At 38.2% G+C, this 22,312-nt stretch overlaps 1 protein-coding gene and 1 pseudogene across 11 annotated transcripts in view; one reads left to right on the top strand and one right to left on the bottom strand.

Annotated features, from left to right (window-relative positions):
* The window catches only part of Herc1 (HECT and RLD domain containing E3 ubiquitin protein ligase family member 1), a 183,000-nt gene that overhangs the window by 115,459 nt on the left and 45,229 nt on the right, over positions 1-22,312 (bottom strand). For all 11 annotated transcript variants that reach the window (XM_090358216.1, XM_090358217.1, XM_090358226.1 and 8 more), the window contains 10 exons: positions 16,573-16,668; positions 14,598-14,792; positions 13,162-13,473; positions 9,987-10,083; positions 9,085-9,228; positions 6,232-6,359; positions 4,316-4,460; positions 3,928-4,099; positions 1,136-1,270; positions 697-862 (listed from right to left, as the gene is read on the bottom strand). In XM_090358216.1, the coding sequence (XP_090214342.1) occupies positions 697-862; positions 1,136-1,270; positions 3,928-4,099; positions 4,316-4,460; positions 6,232-6,359; positions 9,085-9,228; positions 9,987-10,083; positions 13,162-13,473; positions 14,598-14,792; positions 16,573-16,668 (1,590 nt within the window). The remainder of the gene's footprint in view (positions 1-696; positions 863-1,135; positions 1,271-3,927; positions 4,100-4,315; positions 4,461-6,231; positions 6,360-9,084; positions 9,229-9,986; positions 10,084-13,161; positions 13,474-14,597; positions 14,793-16,572; positions 16,669-22,312) is intronic.
* Positions 2,719-3,388, top strand: LOC150046370 (ubiquitin-conjugating enzyme E2 L3 pseudogene; annotated as a pseudogene).

Here is a 22,312-nt window from a genome sequence, read left to right as displayed (position 1 = left end):
AACCACATCGGTTGAGGTATAGTCTCACAAACTTCTGTTACCCAAGGCTAGCCTGGACCCACAAGTCCCCAATCTGTCTCCCAGTTTGCCAAGGTTACAAGCTTGAGCTGCTATGCCTGCCTTCCTTATTTATAATCACTTTTTTTATTCTAGGAACCTATTTGTCCTTAAGCCAACTTTTAAAGTAGTATGGGCCCTGATGGACCCATACCTGTCATCCTAGCTACTCAGGAGGCTGAGATCTGAGGATCAGATCTCAGGAAAGTCTGTGAGACTCATACCTCCAGTAACCACTAGAAAACCAGATGTGTTACGCTGTGGCTCAAAGTGGTAGAGTGGTAACCTTGAGCTGAAGACCTCAGAGACAGTGCCCAGGCCCCAGAGTCCAAACTCCACGAATGACAAACAAACAAACAAAAAATGCCAGATCATGGGGCCCAGAGTTTGGCCTAGTGGTAGAGTGCTTAACTAACATGCACAAAGCCCTGGGTTCAATTCCTCAGTACCACATACACAGAAAAGGCCAGAAGTGGTACTGTGGCTCAAGTGGTAGAGCACTAGCCTTGAGAAAATCCAAGGATTATGCTTAGGCCCTGAGTTCATGGCCCAGGACTGACCAAAAAAAAAAAAAAAAAAAAAAAAATCCACAGAATGATTACAGCATGATTTATAGAGTCACAAGTTCTATTCTCTTACCTCTTGGATTTCATCTGGGACAGTTGAGTCCATCAGCCTAAAGAGCAAATTCCGAAGTGGGCCTGCCTGCCTCCCAAGAATGCTGGTAGCTACTCCTCCCGCAAGTGCAAGAGCAAGGTGGTTTGAAAGCAGCTTCAGACACAGTTTGAGGAAACTGTGATGTTCCCTTAAAACCAAATATGAATATGAACATGAAAGTATATTCAGTCCAGGTAATATTTTTTTCTTGTCAAAAGTTTTGGGAAGTCATAAGTGGTAGTAATTTAAAAACATGATTTGTATAATTATGGAGAATTTTTTAGAACCTCGAAGTTATTAGGACAACTTTGTCTCTTTTCTAGCTTCAAAGAAGTTGCATATAATTGAAAAACCAGAAAAATATTAAGTCAAATTTCAGAAACAGTAATTAATATAAGCACACACATATGTCTACACATACCTTGACGAAGGGAAAGGGAGGGGGGGTATCTCACTGTTGATCTTATCACAGTATCTCTCAAGAAAAGAACGCAAATGTGAGAAGGTACTCTCTTCAAGATCGACACAGTAAGGTCGGTGCCATGCAACAACTTGTCTACAAGGACACACAAGAAAATCATGAAAAAGCCTTAAAATGAAATTCCTACAAATGATCAAACCAAACATATAAATAAAAAAGAAGCCGAGAGCCAGGAGCCAGTGGCTCACAATTCTAATGCTAGCTATTCAGGAGGTTAAGATCTAAGGACTGCAATTCAAAGCCAGCCTGGGCACAAAAGTCTATGAGACTCTTATCTCCAGTTAACTACCAGAAAACCAGAAGTGGCATTGTAGCTTAAAGTAGTAGAGCACTAGCCTTGAGCTGAAGAGCTCAGGGACAGTGCCCAGGCTCTGAGTTCAAATTTCATGACTGATTTTTAAAAAAAAAAAAAAAGCAGTGAGATTTCTGTTAAGACATACAGAAAAACTTTCTGGTTATAAGAATGATTTTAAAAGAAATTTTTTTTAAAAAAACTTTCTTTTAGCAACTGAGGAAAACAAAGAATTTTTTTGTGCTGTGTGCCAGTACCAGGAAGTGAACTCAGAGATTCATACTTCCTCATCTTGCTGGCTCTACTGGTGCTCTACCACTTGAGCTATGTCTCTAACCCAAGAATTTACCATCTTTAAAAGAAGCAAACATAACCACCACCTGGTTAGGTTTGAATATCCATTCACCTGAAAACAGAAGGCTGAGCCATAAGTTCTAATAAATTCTGTTTCCAAGCATCTATAAAAAGTGTATTTCATATTAAGAAAATTAGCCTGACTTTACAGAATGTAGAATGATAGTAGAATGTAGAATTTATTAAGAGAAAAACTTTCAAATCCTCTTATAAATAATTTCAATACCTTGGGAAACAACTACATACATATGAAGCAGAAAACTACTGATTTAATACCAAAAAGTATGTTATTTATATTCCACTTGTTTTTGTTTACATGGAATAATTATCTATAAATTTAAAGTATCATAATACATCCCCCTTAATAAAATAGCAACATGTAGATATAATACATTCTAAGTTGTAAATCAGCTCATATGTATTGGTAAATATCTGAAGGGAAAAAAAAACCCAAACAACTAAATAGTCCTGAAAATTCAATCTCCAACAATTAACTAAAAAAAAAAAAAAAAAAAAATCACACGGGGCTGGGAGTTTGGCCTAGTGGTAGAGTGCTTGCCTAGCATGCACGAAGACCTGGGTTCGATTCCTTGGTGCCACATACATAGAAAAAAGCCAGAAGTGATGCTGAGGCTCAAGTGGTAGAGCTCTAGCCTTGAGAAAGTCCAAGGACAGTGCTCAGGCCCTGAGCTCAAGCCCAGGACTGGCAAAAAAAAAAAAAAATCACACACCTAATTAATTTAGGAAAAAGCTAATTTCGGGGGGAGAACAGCTTTCTTAATATAAAACTACGGGCACTGTTTTTTGTCTTTCAAAAAAGCAACCAGGTATAGGGACAGGGCACTGAAGTTAAACAGCTGTCTTGCAATACTTGGCGGCCAGCAGGAGGCTGATGAAGGAGCTTGAAGAGATCCGCAAATATGGAATGAAAAACTTCCGTAACATCCCGATTGATGAAGCTAATTTATTGACTTGGCAAGGGCTTATTGTTCCTGATAACCCTCCATATGATAAGGGGGCTTTCAGAATTGAAATCAACTTTCCAGCAGAGTACCCATTCAAACCACCGAAGATCACATTTAAAACAAAGATCACCCCAACATTGATGAAAAAGGGCAGGTCTGCCTGCCTGTCATTAGTGCTGAGAACTGGAAGCCAGCAACCAAGACTGACCAAGTAATCCAGTCCCTCATAGCACTGGTGAACGACCCCCAGCCCGAGCACCCCCTCCGGGCTGACCTAGCTGAAGAATACTCTAAGGACCGTAAAAAATTCTGTAAGAACGCTGAAGAGTTTACAAAGAAATATGGGGAAAAGCGACCTGTGGATTAAAATCTGCTGTGAACGATTCCAGCAAGTGTGAACAGAGACCCCGAGCAGTGCATTCAGACACCCCGCAAAGCAGGACTCTGTGGAAAATTGACATGTGCCACCGCCTGGCGTTCGCTTGTGGCAGTTACTAACTTTCTACAGTTTTCTTAATCAAAAGTGGTCTAGGTAACCTGTAAAGAAAGGATTAAAAATTTCATATGTTCTTAAAAAAAAAATACTGAATAGTTCTCATTTTAATTATTTCATTTCCTCCCAATATGCAAACATTTAATTTTATCATTATCATTTAATTAATCATTATCTTAAAGATAGAGAGGGAATTAAAAGTCTGTAAGCCAAAAAAATATCTCAAACATGAGGTATAACTTCTTACATATGAAACAACTGAAACCCCAATACTCAAATGAAAAAGAATCTAGATACATGTGGCTTTCTTGCTTTTAGTTTTTGTTGTGTGTGTGTGTGTGTGTGTGTGTGTTGTTAGACATGGGGCTTGAACTCCAGGCCTGGGTGTAATCTTTGAGCTCTTTTGCTCAAGGCTAGTGCTTTATCACTTTGAGCGACAGTACCACTTCTGAGTTTTCTGGTGGTTAACTGGAGGTAACTTTCCCACCCAGGCTAGCTTTGAAACATCATCTTCATATCTCAGTCTCCTGAGTAGCTAGGATTACAGGTGTGAGCCACCAGCACTCAGCTTATTGGTGCTTTTAACTACTATTTAACACAAGAACTTTTGAGACATAAGCATTCTTACCGGTCCCTAGGGAGAGCAGTCCATGCCAGACTATGTGATGTTCCAGCTGAGATCTGCTGAATAGCTATGCCATCTAGGCCACTTACTTTCTTCGGTTTAGTAATAGGACCTGTGGAATTTCCTTGGCCACACTGCCCCATTGAATTATTCCCCCAGGCATAAACTTCATTATCTAAAAATAAGGTGTCAAGTACAAAAGAAAAATCAAGTTTAAATATATGTTTAAGAAAAATAATAAGCTAATGTAGTTCTTTAAAAACAAATGCCTTAGTATGCTTTGTGATTCTCCAGAGGAAGTTCAAGTTCATGTCCAGTCTGGGCTATATAACAAGACTATCTCAAAACAATCTTTAAAAAAAAAAAAAAAACAAAAAAACAGTAACTTTACCATGAGAAAGAGACAAACAATGACTGTCTCCAATAGAAATATCAACTATTCTTGTGGCTGCCAGTTCTTCAATAAGCTTGGGTCTCAAAGCAGTAGCTTCTGAAGAGCCACAGCCTAGGCAAGCCCCACATCCCCAAGCATAGACCTGAAAAGACAGAAGAACACTGCACATAAGCTCCTAAGACTATTTGGTTGTCAACTTAAATTGTTCAAATAATAAATATGATTATCAAGCAAGAGTACATTTTAAGATTTTTTGGTGTTAAAGTAACATTTTGATTATGAAGTGGTCACAGTGATACTGTGCTACTTTTAAACATTTACTATATAGGCAAGCAAACAAGTTGGCTAAAAAACTGGTTAAAGAAACATCTGAGAGATTCTGCTAAAGCTACTATTTTTTTTCTCTTTGAATACTTTTTATTAGCTTTAGTACTTGTAAAAGGAGTTGCCATTCAACAAAACGGTTTCTAAATATAGTGAGTCTTGATCAATGTCACCCTTTTCACCATTCTCACCCACCCCTTCCAGCCTACCCTTTACTCATTTCCTTAATTTTTAGTTAATGTATTGAACTCAGGAACTCTCACTTACTAGGCAGATGCTCTCCTACCTGAGCCACACTTCCGAACGTTTTTGCTTTGTGATTTTTTTTTTTTTTTTTTTTGCCAGTCCTGGGCTTGAGCTCAGGGCCTGAGCACTGTCCTTGGACTTTCTCAAGGCTAGAGCTCTACCACTTGAGCCTCAGCACCACTTCCGGCTTTTTTCTATGTATGTGGTACCGAGGAATCGAACCTGGGTCTTCATGCATTCTAGGCAAGCACTTTAACCACTAGGCCAAACTCCCAGCTGCTTTAGTGATTTTGAGTATGGCATCTCACATCTCTTATTGATGTGTGGGCTAGTCTTCCCACACTTAATAGGGATGACAAGCATGCTGCACTACATAAAACCATTGGTTGAGTAAGACAGGGTATCATAAATATTTTGCCAAGGCTGGCTTCAAACCATGACCATCCCAATCTATGCCTAAATAAGAAGGCTATAGGCATGTGTGACCATGGCCAGCTCATTGTTAAAATTTTTAATTATCACTTACAAGTAGAGCCATGTGAAACAGTGGGACAGTTCCTCTTGAATAGCTTCATTTTTTACTGTGGTAACTACTGACTAATTTCAGATGGTTGGAAAAAGGGATGTATGACGAAAAAAGAAATATTAAAGGACAAGTATCTTCCAGTTTGGCAACCCAAAATGAACAAACTCAAATCATTTTTCCTTCAATAGGTTTTGTGGGTATTTGTGTGCATGTTCTGGAGTTTGAACTCAGGGCTTTGGGTGCTGTCTGTGAGCTTTTTCGCTCAAGGCTACAGTGTCAGCTACAAGTCCATTCCCAATTTTTTTTTGGGGGGGGGGTTAATTGAGATAAGAGACTCCTATAGCTGGGCACGGTGGCTTACGCCTGTAATCCTAGCTACTAAGGAGGCTGAGATCTGAGGATCAAGGTTCAAAGCTCGTAAAGTCCATGAGACTCTTATTTCCAATTAACCACCAGAAAACTGGAAGTGACGCTGTGGCTCAAGGGGTAGGGCAGTAGCCTTGAGCTGAAGAGTTCAGGGCAACGCCCAGGCCCAGAGTTCAAGTCCCACAATCAATCAAAAAAAAAAAAAAAAAAGAGTCTTGTGTATTTTCCTACCCTATTTGGATTGGACTGGGAGCACTAAAGGAAAATGTATCTAGATCACAAAGGTTAAAACTGATTTCTTTTCAAATATTCTTCTTCAAACAAAAAGAATTTCATTTCAGTAGGCTATCTAAAAATATTTGCTTTTAAATAAGTTTTTAATTTAAATAGGGTATTACTGTTTATTTACCTAGTCTTCTAAAATAGTTTCACATTCATCCCTTAGTCCTACCTGTCCCGTTGATGTCAAAGCAAGTGAAGATTGGCTTCCAGCACAAACTTTTCTAATAAACATTCCTTGTAAAGCTTCTATAACTTTAGGTTTATAGACTCTGTTGGTGTCACCATGGCCAAGTTTGCCTATAAAAACAAACATATTCAAGTTAAACAATTTATTTGCTATTCAAAGTCTCTGTTCTTACATAAGGAATATTTACATCACTAATATTTACATCACTAATTTGCCAGATGTGGAAAACTGTAAGTTTCTGATAGCAAAGGACCGTAAGTAACAAAGGAACAACCAACTGACAACCTTTCCTATCTTAATCTCAAGAACTTAAAAACCACCTTGAAGAAACATGGGAAATTATTTCCCTTTCTCTTTCTTTAAGGATTATATTTCTAAACTCAAATGTATGGGCTTAAAATACAGAATACAGACAAGAATATTCACTTTTTTTTTGGGGGGGGGCAGTCCTGAGGCTTGAACTCAGACCTGAGCACTGTCCTTGGGCTTTCTCAAGGCTAGCACTCTACCACTTATGCCACAGTACCACTTACGTCTGTGTACATGGTATTAAGAAATTAAACACAGGGCTTCGTGCATGCTAGGCAAGCACTCTGCCACTAGGCCACATTCCTCTCATATAATTTTTAAAAACTAATTCACGGCCAGGAGTTTGGCCTAGTGGTTAAAGTGCTTGCCTAGCATGCATGAAGACCTGGGTTCGATTCCTCGGTACCACATACATAGAAAAAAGCCGGAAGTGGTGCTCAGGCTCAAGTGGTAGAGCTCTAGCCTTGAGAAAGTCCAAGGACAGTGCTCAGGCCCTGAGCTCAAGCCCAGGACTGGCAAAAAAAAAAAAAAAACTAATTCAGTATTTCATGAAATAGAAAACCTGGAGAATCATTAAAAAAAAAAACAAATTTCTAACAGATAAACCCAAGCTCACTAAAAATCAAAGAAATACAAATTAATGTACATCATTTTCACTGTCAAAGAGTATTTTTTAAATTATCTTTTAGATATTTTCCTCTTTCTCCTCATTCTCATAGTGTTTTCACTCCTTGATGGTGTTACTTTGCTTTTATGGGGGTTTTTTGTTTTACTGAGATGGGATCTCACTAAATGGTCCAGGGTCACCTCAAAATAAATTATCCTATCTTAGCCTCCCATTTGCACTAAACATACCTTTGTAAAGTTAATTTTTATTGCTAAGTGATACATGCGAGTGAACATTTACGTTACTGGTAGGAATTAGTAATTAAAGTGGACAAGGATTTGATCATTTATATAGTGCTTTGTTACATTTTGTTTTGTTTTATTTTTCCTATTTACAAATGACTGACATCTCTTTATGTCCTTATGTGGTAGAGAGAAAAAAAAAGGAAGAAAAGGGAGAGTAGAATAAAAGGAAGGGGGCAGTATTATGAAGATTTTTAGGTGGCAGTGGTAAAATGGTAGGGGGAGAAGAGAGGAGAGAGAGGGAAGGAGGAAAGGAGGGAGGCAAAGAGGGTGAGAAGGACAGTGAGAGGGAGGGAGGGAGGGTGGGTGTGTCCCAGTCCTATAGCTTATACTTGGCTTTCTTATTTATGGCTAGTGATCTACTACTTGAGTCATACCTCTAACTCTGACATTTTTTCTGGTTAACTGGAAATAGAACTCATGGAGTTTTTTGACCAGGCTACTTTCAAACTGGGATTCTCCAGCTCTGAGCCTCCTGAATAACTAGAACTATAGGTGCGAGCTACCATTACCTATCATCAGTGTTCTTTTCAATACTGAAGAAAAAATATTTTGAAAACCATCTATATGATACCCTGGTTTTAAAATTATAGTGCCGGCCTAAGAGCATGGATCAAGAGATGAGTACCTACCTCCTATCTCAAAAAAAAAAGTTACACTGTAGATACATAAAAGAATTTCTGAGGCTTGAACTCAGAGACTAGCTTAGATCCCTGAGCTTTTCTGCTCAAGACAAGAGCTCTACTACTTTGAGCTACAGCTCCATTTCTAGCTTTTGTTAGTCAAGTAGAGATAAATGTCTTGGCTTTCTTTGAACTGCTATCCTTAGATCTCAGTCTTTAGGATTACAAGTCTCTAAGTTTACAAGTGACCCACTGACATCTGGCCATAAGAGAATGCTTTTGAGAATAGTATAGTTCTGCTTGTTGACATTGAAAAAATACTCAGAAGATACTATTAGATTAAAAACAGCAGATTATAAAATAATGTAGGCCTACTTTGACTCTGAAGACATCTGTACAGAAATATAGCTAAATATTTCTATCAACTCATGTATTTAGAGGTCTGTCCATCAAAGTGTTAAGAGTGGTTAAAACAATACTGGAAGGAACACAGATTTAATATTTATTTCTGCTTATCTACATTTTGATTTTTCCTATACTATGGATATATGCAAAAAAACCCAACCCTTATTGTTTATCCCAGGTTGTTACTGTATCTATCTGCCTTTGTTACCTAGTATATTGTTTATACATTGTTTATTTGAAATAGGGAAGAGAAGGAGAAAAACAAGATGGTTGGGAGGGGGTGAGGAAAGGGAAAGTGGGGGTTGGGGGGAACATGGGAAGGAGTATGAGACTCTTATCTCCAAATAACCACAAGAAAACAGGAAGTGGTGCTGTGGCTCAAGGGATAGGTGGATAGCCTTGAGCTGAAAAACTCAGGGACAGCACCCAAGCCCAGAGCTTAAGCCCCACGACCAACAACAACAAAAAAGTAATGTACCCACTACCTGATGAACGTAACTGTAACCCCTTTATACATCACCCCCACAATAAAAATAAAAAATAAATTTCAAGCAGAAAGGCCAAATCTATCAATAGTTCCTTTACATACCGTTGTCTCCTCCTCCAAAAGACCATACAGTTCTTCCATCTTTAGATAAAGCAATAGTATGGGAACTGCCACAAGAAACCTCTCCAACATTGCTAATGTCTTTTACTAACGTTGGAATGTTCCGGCTATTACTGTCACCATGTCCTTGGGTAAAATACACACACACACACACACACACACACACACACACACCAAAAAAAAAAAAAAAAGTTAACTTCAGGCAATAATTTCACAAGTAAAATAAATGTTACAAATTATTTTCTTACTGACATTGAATATGCTAAATACAATCATCTCTGACCTCTGAATGCAACCCATTTCTTTAGCTGCTCCCAAATTAGGGTACCCAAGCATTTCAATGAGCCCATGAATATACTATTTATGTTCCTTTTGTCCTTACCTTATTTTGCCTTGAATCATGCTCATTATAACTTGTTTTCACAATCCAGTGCGTATAAACATTAGGATCATGGCAGTATCTGTTTTCTTTTCTTTTTTGCCAGTCCTAGGGCTTAAACTCAGGGCCTGAACACTGTCCTTGGGCTTTCTCAAGGCTAGAGCTCTACCACTTGAGCCACAGCACCACTTCTGGCGTTTTCTATGAGTGCTTGCCAAGCACTCCACCACTAGGCCAAACTCCTGGCCCTGAAAGTATCTTTCTTATACTTGATATTCTGTGCCTGGTCATAACAGGCACCTAATAAATAATTGCTAGATCTAATTACATCTTATGCATTATCACTAGAATTTAGGTCCTATCTATATAAGGCTTCATGGATCTATCTATCTATCTTACTTGAAACTTAAAAATAAATTAACTTGTTATATCTACTCTTACTGGTTCTAGAGAAGCACACCATTTGTTTTGTGAGAATAACGTTTAGTTTAAAAAAAAAAATTACCTAATCGTCCAAAGTCTCCTTCACCCCATGTATATAATTCACCATCCTCTGTGACAGCAGAACTGTGTCTGTATCCAGCTGACACACAAACAACTACCTGCATGGAACACAAATGAATCGGATGAGCACACCAATGCTAAAATGTACTCTATTTGTCCTGTATAGAGACTTCAAAGGTATTAACAACTCATGCAGGAACTGAAAAGTACAAATGTGGAGGCTATACTCAAGAGTGATTTATTAAGCATCCAAGTAAACTTGGTAAAGGCTAGGAGTTTGGCCTAGTGATAGAGTGCTTGCCTAGCATGCATAAAGACCCTGGATCGATTCCTTGGTACCACATACAAAGAAAAAGCCGAAGTGGTACTGTGGCTCAAGTGATAGAGTGCTAGCCTTGAGAAAGCCCAAGGACAACGCTCAGGCCCTGAGTTCAAGCCCCAGGACTGGGAAAAAAAAAAAAAGGTAAACTCAGTAAGAAATCAATTTTTCTCAACTATTACAAAACTAATTTCAAGCAAGGGACTTGCTAATTACTTAAACCAATACTATAGCACCAGTTAAGTCTTTACTGAAAGAGTTGGAAAGAAATAAGTGACCCTATTGAAAAAATAACAATTGTTTTTAAATATAAGGTCAATACAAAGCATCCGCTTCTGGCTGATCCAGAAAACCTTGTTCCATAATACTCAAAACAAATTATTTACAATAAGGTCTGCACTGTAAGCAATATAGAGTTTATATTAAACTCTTGACAGTATTTCTGACTCAAACATATATACAATTTTTTAAATTAGTAGAATCAAGGAGAAAAAAGAATATATAGCAATTTAATCTGGAGAACACTCGGATCTTCTAACTGATGAAACCAGTTAGAACGGCTACTTAGAAAAAAAAAAGGCTAGGGACAGAGCCCAAGCTGAGTTCAAGCCCCATGACCCACCCCCCCCCCAAAAAAATATGGCTACAGAAAAAAAATATATATAGCAGGGCACTGGTGGCTCATGCCTGTAATCCTAACTACACAGGAGGTTGAGATCTGAGGATCATGGTTCAAAGCCAGTTTGGGCATGAAAGTCTGTGAGACTCTTATCTCCAATTGACCACTCCAAAATTGGAAGTGGTGCTGTGGCTCAAGTGGTAGATAGGCACCCTTGAGCTGAAGAGCTCAGAGACAGCCCCAGGACCAATAACAACAAAAAAATCTACACTAAATAACTCCGTAATTTTTAATCTCCAAAAATGAGAATTCAACCTCAAGAAATTAAATTCTGGCTGAGACTGGGAATATGGCTTAGTGGTAGAGTGTTTGCCTAGCATGCAATAAATTAAGAAATTTTGGAGTTTGATTAAAAAAATACTGACACCTAATACATTGTAAATACTATGTTACTATGTTAAGAGCATCTCAAAAATGTATCTAAATTGTTAACTTAAAACTGTGACATTGAGCCAGATGCTGGTGGCTCATACCTATAATCTTAGCTGACATTTGAGGACTGTGATACAAAGCAAGCTCAGGTGGAAAAGTCCTTGAGACTCTTATCTCCAACTACCAAAAAGCCAGAAGTGGAGCTGTGGCTCAAGCAGTAGAGTGCTAGCCTTGAGCTAAAGGAGCTCAGGGATAGCAATCAAGACCAAGAGTTCAAGCCCTAGGGGGTTGCGAGTTTGGCCTAGTGGTAGAGTACTTGCCTAGCATGCAAGAAGACCTAGGTTCAATTCCTTGGTACCACATACATAGAAAAAAGCCAGAAGTGGTGCTGAGGCTCAAGTGGATAGAGCTCTAGCCTGGAGAAAGTCCAAGGACAGTGCTCAGGCTCTGAGATCAAAACCCAGGACTGGCAAAAAAAGAAAAGAAAAGAGTTTAAGCCCTAGGCCCTGGGGGAAAAAAAGTGATACTGATTCTTCTTGATGTTCATACCACATTATTTATAATTGGTAATGATTCCATTATGAAAATAGAATGGGACATTCAAAGGAACATAAATAGAATTATGGGTAAAAATACATTAGAAAGAACGTAAAATTTCAACTAGCATTTATCGAGACTCCATATTCAATTTTTTGAGGGAAGAGATTTGAGCAAAGCCTTAAACTCACAAGTCTTTTCCCTCTATTTCCCCAAGTACCAAGATTATAGACATGTATAACTATTCCTAGCACATTATCAACATCTAATTAAGTGTCCTCTGATATTTTTAAGGAGAATGCCATCTCCTATAAAAGGACGCTTTCATCTCATTAACTAATATCACCCTATCTAAGTTAGTTTCTATTACTCAAGTTTTCTTATTACATAAAATATTCTATGATTATTAGTTATCTTTATCCTAAAGATCAAAGCTCTACTACCTAAAACATTATTTAGTGTCTAAAACACTGCCTAAAACCTGGAAGATGCTAAAAATTTTTGACAGCAAAAGTCTCACTTAACTGTGAAATGGATAAGACTACTTGATTAAAATAAGAATATAAGAATTAAAACTGAGCTTGGCATAATGGTATGTGCCTGTACTCTCAGCTACTCAGGAGGATGAGACAGAAGGATCTTGAGTTTGATGCCACCATGACAAATATAGAAAGACCCTTCTTCAAAAATAAAATAGAGGCCAGGAGTATGGCCTAGTGGTAAAATATTTGCCTAGCATGCAGGAAGGCCTGGGTTCAATCCCTTGGTAACGCATACACAGAAAAAGCCAGAAGTGGTGGTGAAGCTCTAGTGGTAGAGCACTAACCCTGAGAAAGCTCAAGGACAGTGCACAGGCCCCGAGTTCCACCCCCAGGACTGGCAAAAAAAATAAATAAATAAAATAAACATGTGTAAAGAATTAAGATTGAGGGGCTGGGAGTTTGGCCTAGTGGTAGAGTGCTTGCCTCACATGCATGAAGACCCGGGTTCTATTCCTTGGTACAACATACATAGAAAAAAAGCCAGAAGTGGTGCTAAGGCTCAAGTGGTAGAGCTCTAGCCTTGAGAAAGTCCAAGGACCTCTGTCCCAAAACTAGCAAAAAAAAAAAAAAAAAAAAAAAAAAATTAAGATTGAACAATGTATGTGATAACATTTTGTAATGTAGATATATGAAAGATAAACCAAAGGATATATCAAAATTTGAAAGATACTATCACTGTACATCTTTAAATCGACATTATCTTTAAATCCAAAAAGAATGCACTTACCTTTCCTTGCAGAGGCCCCTGAATAAGTTTGGGGTATTTCTGTGTTGAGCTATTTCCATGTCCTAGTTTCCCATAGTCACCATCTCCCCAACTGAAGACTTCTCCTTCTGTTGTAAATGCTAAAGTGTGACCATCAGATCCTTTAGAAGACGAAACCTTTTTAATGGACCTGTGAGGCTCAAATGTTAACTTTTTTAAAGTGGACTGATTATTGGAATCTCCAAGGCCCAGTCTCCCATAGCTCCCTTTACCACAAGCTCTGACAGAACCATCTGTAGAAATGACAAAAGTGCAGTATTGCCCAGCTTCAATCTACAAACAGAATCAGAAATATAAAATGTGAGAACCAAAGTATCATACTTAAGTCTGTTCATCAGACTCAAAAGAAATCATATTTTATGTTCTCAGGTTATCTATCACATCACAATTGAACAAAACAACAAAATACAATGTTTTAGCCTTCTGCTTATAATTAAGGAAAAAGAAAAATATGTCTGGTAAATTCCTTTGGGTCCATATGGCAAGAACCACATAAAAAATATCTATACCAATTTGGAAAAAATATACAATTTAATGAAAATAATGAACAGAAAGTTCTAGCCAGGGCTATAACTTTTTTTATTTAAGTGATCACAAAAAAAAAAAATAAGATGCCAATCTAGGAAAGGGAAAAGTTCACTTCTTAATATTCAACACAAAGGACAAATAAGACTTAACAGTAGGGCTGGGAGTCTGGCCTAGTGGTAGAGTGCTTGCCTCGCATGCACGAAGACCTGGGTTTGATTCCTCAGTACCACATACATAGAAAAAGCCGGAAATGGAACTGTGGCTCAAGTGGTAGAACTCTACTCTGGAAAAAGCCCAAGGACAGTGCTCAGGCCCTGAGTTCAAGCTTCAGGACTGGCAAAAAAAAAAAAAAAAAAAAGAAGAAGACTAACAGTAAAAGCTACTGCCATTCATCAGGCCTTTTAAAACTCCAGGTCCCAATATAATTTCTGAACTTGGGAATACTGTCATGCCTATGAAACACCAAAACTCCATTAAAAGAAAGCTGAAGCTGGGGCACGGAAGACCACCATGAGACTCTTATCTCCAATTAATCACTAGAAAATGGGTAGTAGGGCTGTGACTCAAGGGGTAGGATGGTAGTCTTAAATTGAAGAGCTCAGGGACTATGCTCAGGCCCAGGGGTAAGGTGGTTGCCTTGAGCTGAAGAGCTCAAGGACAACACCCAGGCCCGAGTTCAAGCCCCATGACTCACAAAAATAAACAAATTTTAAAAAGCTGAGTTAGTATAATATAGAAATAACATAGAAAAGAAAAAATTCAACCAAGAATTAGTATTTATTTTTAAAATATTTGGGATAATTCACAGCACATAAGTCTTAATAGATGCCTCCGTATCTACCAGTTTAAAGTTATGTAACAGAACTTACAGTCTGAGCATCAGAGAAACTAGGAGCCAGTTTGGGTTGTAGTATTTTCTCCTGTGTGCCTTCTACCAGCTGATGGCTGCTATTGCTCCCCCAAACATAAACTTCACAAGTTTCTGAGACAATGGGGGCATCACCAGTCTGAATGCTATCTGGACTAGCACACGTTCTCGAGTAATCAGAAGCCATTCTACAAACCTATTAAGGAAAAAAAATCAAAATATTTTTTAGATTATAAGGGGTTCTTTTTGCTGTCTTTACTAATTCTCTAATCTGCTCAAATCTAAAAACAACATATACAGTCTTAAATAGCTACAGCTACAATGCTTACATGGACTAAATCACCACAAGGAATTAATAAAAGATGAAAATGGGAAGGGAAGAACATAACTGTAACTCCTCTATAAATGACTCCAACAATAAAATACAATTTAAAAAATGGGAAGGGGAGAGACACAATCAAAAAAAAATTTTTTTGCCAGTCCTGGGCCTTGAACTCAGGGACTGAGCACTGACTGTCCTTGGGCTTTCTCAAGGCTAGCAATCTATCATTTGAGTCACAGCACCACTTCCAACTTTTTCTGTGTATATGGTGCCAAGGAATCAAACTCTGGGGTGGGGGGAAAGGAGAGGAAAGGAGCAGAAAGGGGAAAGGGGGAAAGGAGAAGAAGGGGGAAGGGGGGAAATGGGAAAGGGAGGGGAAGAAATTTAGACAGTGGTAGACTACAGTCTAAAAAGCCTAGGATCCAGGGCCGGGAGTTTGGCATAGGGGTAGAGTGCTTGCCTAGCATGCACGAAGACCTGGGTTCAATTCCTCGGTACCACATACATAGAAAAAAGCCAGAAGTGGTGCTGAGGCTCAAGTGGTAGAGCTCTAGCCTTGAGAAAGTCCAAGGACAGTGCTCAGGCCCTGAGCTCAAGACCAGGATTGGCCAAAAAAAAAAAAAAAAAAAAGCTTAGGATCCTAAACAAACACATTGAAGGAAAAGAGATGGGGGAAGGAAATGGAGGGAAAGAAAGGGGTAGGATGAAGAGAAAGATAAAGGGGCAAAGAGATTCAACCACCATGCTGTCTCTCCCCCCCCCCAAAAAGGTGGGTGGGGGGGACAAAACTTTGGAGCCAAAGGCAGGGAAACACATTGAAGGAAAAGAGATGGGGGAAGGAAATGGAGGGGAAAAAAAAGGGTAGAATGAAGAGAAAGCTAAAGGGACAAAGAGATTCAACCACCATGTCTATCTCTCCCCCCCCCAAAAAAAAAAAGGTGGGAGGGGGGGACAAAACTTTGGAGTCAAAGGCAGGGAAGTTTACTGGTGTTGCCTCTATCTTTAGAATGTATTATATTTTGGGAAGAGGAGGAAAATGCATTCTGAATTGCTCTCAGTTACTTCCATTACAGTGAGGCTAGATATCTATGCTATCCATGCCTAGAATACTTACATGGATTTGTCAAATTTTTTTTAAAAAGTGCAAAACTGAACTATCCAGGCATGCACATCTGAATGACACGACTATAAAGAACTGAAAGGTAACTATTAGTCTACATGTCATGTTTACACTAGTGAGGAGGAAATGAGTTATGACTAGAAAATGAAAGGCATTCTAAGGGGACTGGCAAAATTCTATTTCTTTGCCTAAGTACAAATTAGAAAGGTATTTATTGTATAGTCATTTGTTAAGCCAAACATTCACTTGTGTGCTTTTCTGAATGTTTCACATGACAATAAATTTTTAATTAAAATTACCAAAACATGATCCAAAACTCAAAATAAATAAAAACATATGCATTTTAAAAGTATGCTTTCTTCACATCGCTGGCTCTAAACACCTAGTTCTACTTAAGGAAACCACTGATGTGAATTCACATTGTTTTATGAAGTTTCCAAACAACGAATGGATTGTTTTTAAGGGATAAAAACATACTCTATCTTAAAAATGATATAGCAACTTTTAATTAAAAAAAACTCGATGATCACATACCTCTTCAAAGAGACATAACGCTGCCTCGTAGAGTGAGCATAAGCCATCAGATGTCCTTGTTGGTTCTCTCCACTGACTCCGATCAGCAGATGAACCCTATAATAAAATATCATGGGATACAGCAAGGAAAAGAGATTTGTGTACCAAATAACTAAAAAAAATTCTACAAAGCAACATCTACCTGCAGTTATGTACACTGAACCAAATTCTAACACTAGATCATGAAAGCCTTTATCACAAAAGTGTTCTGAATGATTTGCTATTGAGTCAAATGGTCAATTCAGCAGCTAATCCCTTTTGATTATTTTATCAAGCAGTGATTTGTTCCAATGAGCACAAAGCTCCATAATTGTCAAGGAGGAGGAGTTTTGCCAGTTACGTATTTGGGGAGCGACCAGGTCTTTGTTACTTCCACCCCACCACTACTTTGTATATTAAACTATTCTTTTCTGCTTGCTATCACTAAACATCTGCTTCTCAGATTGCTTTCAGTAAACATTATAGCTAGTCTTCTAATCACAGGACATGGCTCCTCATCTTTAGATCTCTGACTTTACTGGGTTGTTTCTTTTATTGCTAGATTATCAGATGCTAATCTTGTGCTGCGCCAAGCCAGTTTTTCTTGTTAATTATTTAGGATGGTTCTATCAAGCATGGTTCTATCAAGCAATCTTATTGAAATATAAACTTTGATTCAGAAGTATGGCTGGGGCTGAGATTACACAATTCTAACAAGGCCCAGGTGATGCTCCATGCTACAACCTGAGGCTCACACTTTGAGTAGTAAGATACAGTGCTCAAACTTGTAGGCCTAAAATCACATAAAAAGCTGAGTGCTCAAAAATATCAAAAACTGTCCCTATTCGCAGATGACATGATCCTCTACCTGAGTGACCCAATAAGCTCCACTCCCAAACTCCTAAAATTAATAAACCACTTTAGCAAAGTGGCAGGATACAAAATAAACCTGCAAAAGTCAGTAGCCTTTCTTGTATGCCAACAATACACAAACAGAAGGCCAAATCAAGAAAATGATCCCACTTGCAATAGCCCCCCAAAAAATAAAATACTTAGGAGTTAGCTTAACCAAAGATGTAAAGGAATTATTTAATTAAAACTATAAAAGCCTAACAAAAGAAATTAAAGAAGACAACAGGAAATGGAAAGACATCCCATGCTCATGGCTAGGGAGAACCAATATAGTAAAAATGGCTATACTGCCAAAATTGATATACAAATTCAATGCAATCCCCATCAAAATCCCAAAGACATTCTTTGCTGAAATAGAAGATATAATCCAGGCCGGGAGTTTGGCCTAGTGGTTAAAGTGCTTGCCTAGCATGCATGAAGACCCGGGTTCGATTCCTCGGTACCACATACATAGAAAAGAGCCAGAAGTGGTGCTGAGGCTCAAGTGGTAGAGCTCTAGCCTTGAGAAAGTCCAAGGACAGTGCTCAGGCCCTGAGCTCAAGCCCAGGACTGGCAAAAAAAAAAAAAGAAGCTATAATCCAAAGGTTCATATGGAACAAGAAAAGACCTAGAATAGCCAAAACAATTCTAGGCAAAAAGAGCAATACAGGTGGTATTACAATACCAGACTTCAAACTCTACTATAGAGCCATAATAACAAAAACAGCATGGTATTGGCACAAAAATAGACCAGAAGATCAATGGAACAGAATAGAAGATTGAAGATCCAGAAATAAAACCACATACCTATAGTCAACTTGTATTTAATAAAGGAGCCAAAGATATACAGTGGAACAAACACAGCCTATTCAATTATTGGTGCTGGCAAAACTGGGCAGCCATATGCAGAAAACTAAAAATTGACCCTAGCCTTTTGCCATGCACAAGCATTAACTCAAAATGGATCAAAGACCTCAATGTTCAGTCCAGAAACCTTGAAATTGCTACATGATAGAGTTGGAGAGACATTGGAACTCACAGGCACAGGCAAAAACTTCCTGAACAGAATCCCAAGGTTACAACAGATTGGAGAGAGACTTGATAAATGGGACCACCTAAAATAAACACTTCTGCACAGATAAAAGCATAGCTACTACAGTAGAAAGACAGCCAACCAACTGGGAAAAGATATTTACCAATAATACATCTGATAAATGCTTAATATCCAGTATCTACAGGGAACTCAAACTAATCCCCCCCAAACCCAACAAAAACCAATCACTAAATGGGCAAGGGAACTAAAGAGAGTCTTATCAAAAGAAAAGGTTAAAATGGCAGAAAAGCATATGAGAAAATGCTCATCATGGTCATAAAGGAAATGCAAACAAAAACAACCCTAAGATGCCACCTTACCCCAATAATGGCCAAGACTTTGAACTCAGACAATGGCAGCTGCTGGCAGGGTTGTGGAGAAAAAGGAACCCTACTGCACTGCTAGGGGGATTGTAAGCAAGTTCAGCCACTCTGGAAAGCAGTGTGGAGGTTTCTTAACTGAAAATAGGCCTTCCTACAATCCCACCATACCACTCCTGGGCATCTATCCTGAACATAACAACTCACGATATAATAAGGACACCTGCTCCAGCTATGTTCATCTCTGCACTATTCACAATAGCCAGGCGATGGAAATAATCCAGATGCCCTACTGCAGATGAATGGATACAAAAAATGTGGTATATATATATATACAATGGACTTCTACATAGCCAACAGACAAGATAAAATAATGGTGTTCACAGGGAAGTGGATAAATCTAGGGCGAATCATGTTGAGTGAGACAAGTCAAAACCAAAGGAACCAAAGGTGCAAGGTATCCTTAATATGTGGCTATTAGATCCAAAGAGTACAAGAGCAATGACTCAATATTTGCATACCCAATGCTATGGACATGGTATTGGAAATATAAACATAACTACATAGACATAAAAATTTATGACTCTATAGACATATTTTATTACATAGATTAATATGTATTCATGACATACAAACCCTCAGCTTAATTTTAATTGTGTTCTAAAGTGCCAGTGATTGTATGTAGAGATTCCCTTCTTGAATACTTGTTTGTTAAATACATCATTTGAAATATGATGTAAAAATCAATGTTAATAAATTCTTTAATAAAAAAATCAGTGTCAGCATATATATTTGGCACAAGATCTACAAATTCCACAATTAGCTGTGTAGCACTTCTAGAGAAAAATAGTTATAGTCCGCCTCTATTACTTAAAATATGCCTCCAATGATCACCAAACCAAAAGCAGGTGAGGAAGTATGTTGTAACTTTTCAGGAGCTTATACCAGCATCATCATTAGCCTTCTTTTATGCCTTTCTCCAATATGAAGGAAAATCATTAAAATAGCATAAAGTTCTCAGTGGGTTTCATTCTAGGCTCTTACTCGCCATGGAACCGTTAAGTTTTCTCATCTTTAGACAAAAACAATACTATGCCATCTAGAGATGTTGAGAAGACTCATTGAAATTATGTGTAAAACATACTTTAACACATAGTAAGATATCAAAACTGGTAGCAACAATTTTTATTTTATGTCTAGTGCATTGGGAAAGAATTTTTTTTAATACTGGGGGCCTTTAATATATTGTCTCTCAATTTAAAAATCAGGACTGGGTGTGTGGCTCAGTGGTAGAAGGCTTACCTAGAATAGAATGCCTGAGGCTCTGGACTCAATATTCAGCAGTGAAGGAAAAATCTAAGCCATTAAAGCATCCTCTTTAAAAGTTCTTGTAAGATACTTCTACTGATTTCTTTCCTCCCTCAAACAATAGTTACAGTTCTAGTCAGCTGGAGTTTGACATCTCTAAAACCACCCCACACAGAATTCTCATTATGCTTTTCTTATAAGCATACTGAATAATAACAACTATTAATATTATTTTAAAAAACTAAAATTGGGCTTTTGTTTTTTGAAACAGAATCTCACTATATAGTTGGCTTGAATTCACAATCATCTCACATTATCCCTCGTGCTGAGATCTTAAGTGATGTGCCACCACGCCAGGACTTATATAATATACATATATATATATTTTTTTTGGGGGGGGGGCCACTCCTGGGCTTGACCTCAGGACCTGAGCACTGTCCTTGGACTTTCTCAAGGCTAGCACTCTACCACTTCAGCCTCAGCACCACTTCCGGCTTTTTGCTATGTATGTGGTACCAAGGAGTCAAAACCGGGTCTTCGTGCATGATAGGCAAGCACTCTACCACTAGGCCAAACTCCCAGCCCCATTTTTCTTTTTTTTAAGGTTTAAGACCAGGACTCAACTCAGTATCTGATGCTTTTGCTCATTGGCTGGCACTCTACAACTGAGCCATGCTTCCAACTCCTGGATTTACATATTAAAATAAATACATAAATAAATTGTGGAAAACATAGCCCACTAAATATGTAATTGGATATACTGTTAATACAGTTGGAAGTTCAACAGTCCAAATGGAAATTAAAATATAGCCTAAATTTGTGGTTTTACAAGTCTTCATTTAAGTATATTTCTCTTAAATAACCACCATCTAAAATAATGTGATATCTTTTTTCTTCCACATTTGTCTAAGATATTCAGACAGGGACATAAGACATATATATATATGTGTATATATATGCAATATATATCCTTATGTTCTCACTATCTAGTTTTACTCAAAAGTACTTTCATGCCTCCTTGTTGTCTACAGAATCAAGCCAAAACAAAACCCTAAAGCACAGCACACAGAACCTGCCTTACCTAGACACTCATCTCTTCTTATTCTACCCCATACATCCAGAAGATTGCTGTCTCACTGTCTCACACTCTGGCACTTTCTGAAGTCTGATCTTTCTGTAAACCTTCTCAATCCCTCCAATTCACACACTTAACATTGGTAGAAAAAGTCCTCTATTTCAATAAACTTTAAGGATCCTTACCCAATAAGGCACTGTCTACCTTTTCCCTTCTAGCCTATCCCCTTCCTCTCAAAGCAGATGTCTTACTAGTCAGCCCACTAGTTTTAAAAGGCTGTGTATGCCTCCTTCATTAAAGAGCTAAAAATAACAATGCAAGCTGGGGATGTGACTCAGTGTGTGAGGCCCTGGGTTCAACAAGGCAAAAAGCAACCATTCCTAAGGGGCTTCGTAGGCATAAGTCCTACCAAGCATTGTTTGCCCTAGTCATGGGGCTTGAACTTGGGGCATGAGCACTGTCTGAGCTCTTTTTGCTCAAGGCTAGCTAGTACTCTACCATTTTGAGCTAGTTTTCTTGTGGTTAATTGGAGATAAGAATCTCAAAGACTTTACTGCCCAAGCAGGCTTTAAACCAAAACTTCAGCTCTCAGCCTCCTGAGTAGTTAGAATTACAGGCATGAATCCCTAGTGCCCAGCCATATTTATCTTTAAAAGCTCAGTAAACATCTAGTGGCATCAAATGCCAAAAGGATTTATAGTGTAGCTTTTTTTTTTTTTAGGATGGTAATCAAGTTTGAACCCAGGGCCTAGTGCTTGCTCGGTAAGTGCTCTATCATGTGAGTCACGCCCTCAAAGACAGTTTTGGGGTTTTTTTTAGAATTTGAAGATATTATACTGACACTGTAATATGAAGAAAGTCTTTGGGGTTTTTCCCTACTCTTCTTTAACCATAACTTAATGAGTGTTTCATGTGTGCCTACTTAAACATAAGTGATTACATTAGTGTTCATAATGGAGAGTAAGAACTACACAAGTAAATGTAATTTACAGATTGAATTTATTTTTGTTAGGCTTCATGATGGGAATTCAACCA

This window comes from Megascapheus bottae, chromosome 25 (assembly GCF_031878675.1).
Source record: "Megascapheus bottae isolate mThoBot1 chromosome 25, mThoBot2.hap1, whole genome shotgun sequence".
NCBI lineage: Eukaryota > Metazoa > Chordata > Mammalia > Rodentia > Geomyidae > Megascapheus > Megascapheus bottae.
This window is presented reverse-complemented; position numbering and strand designations above follow the sequence as displayed.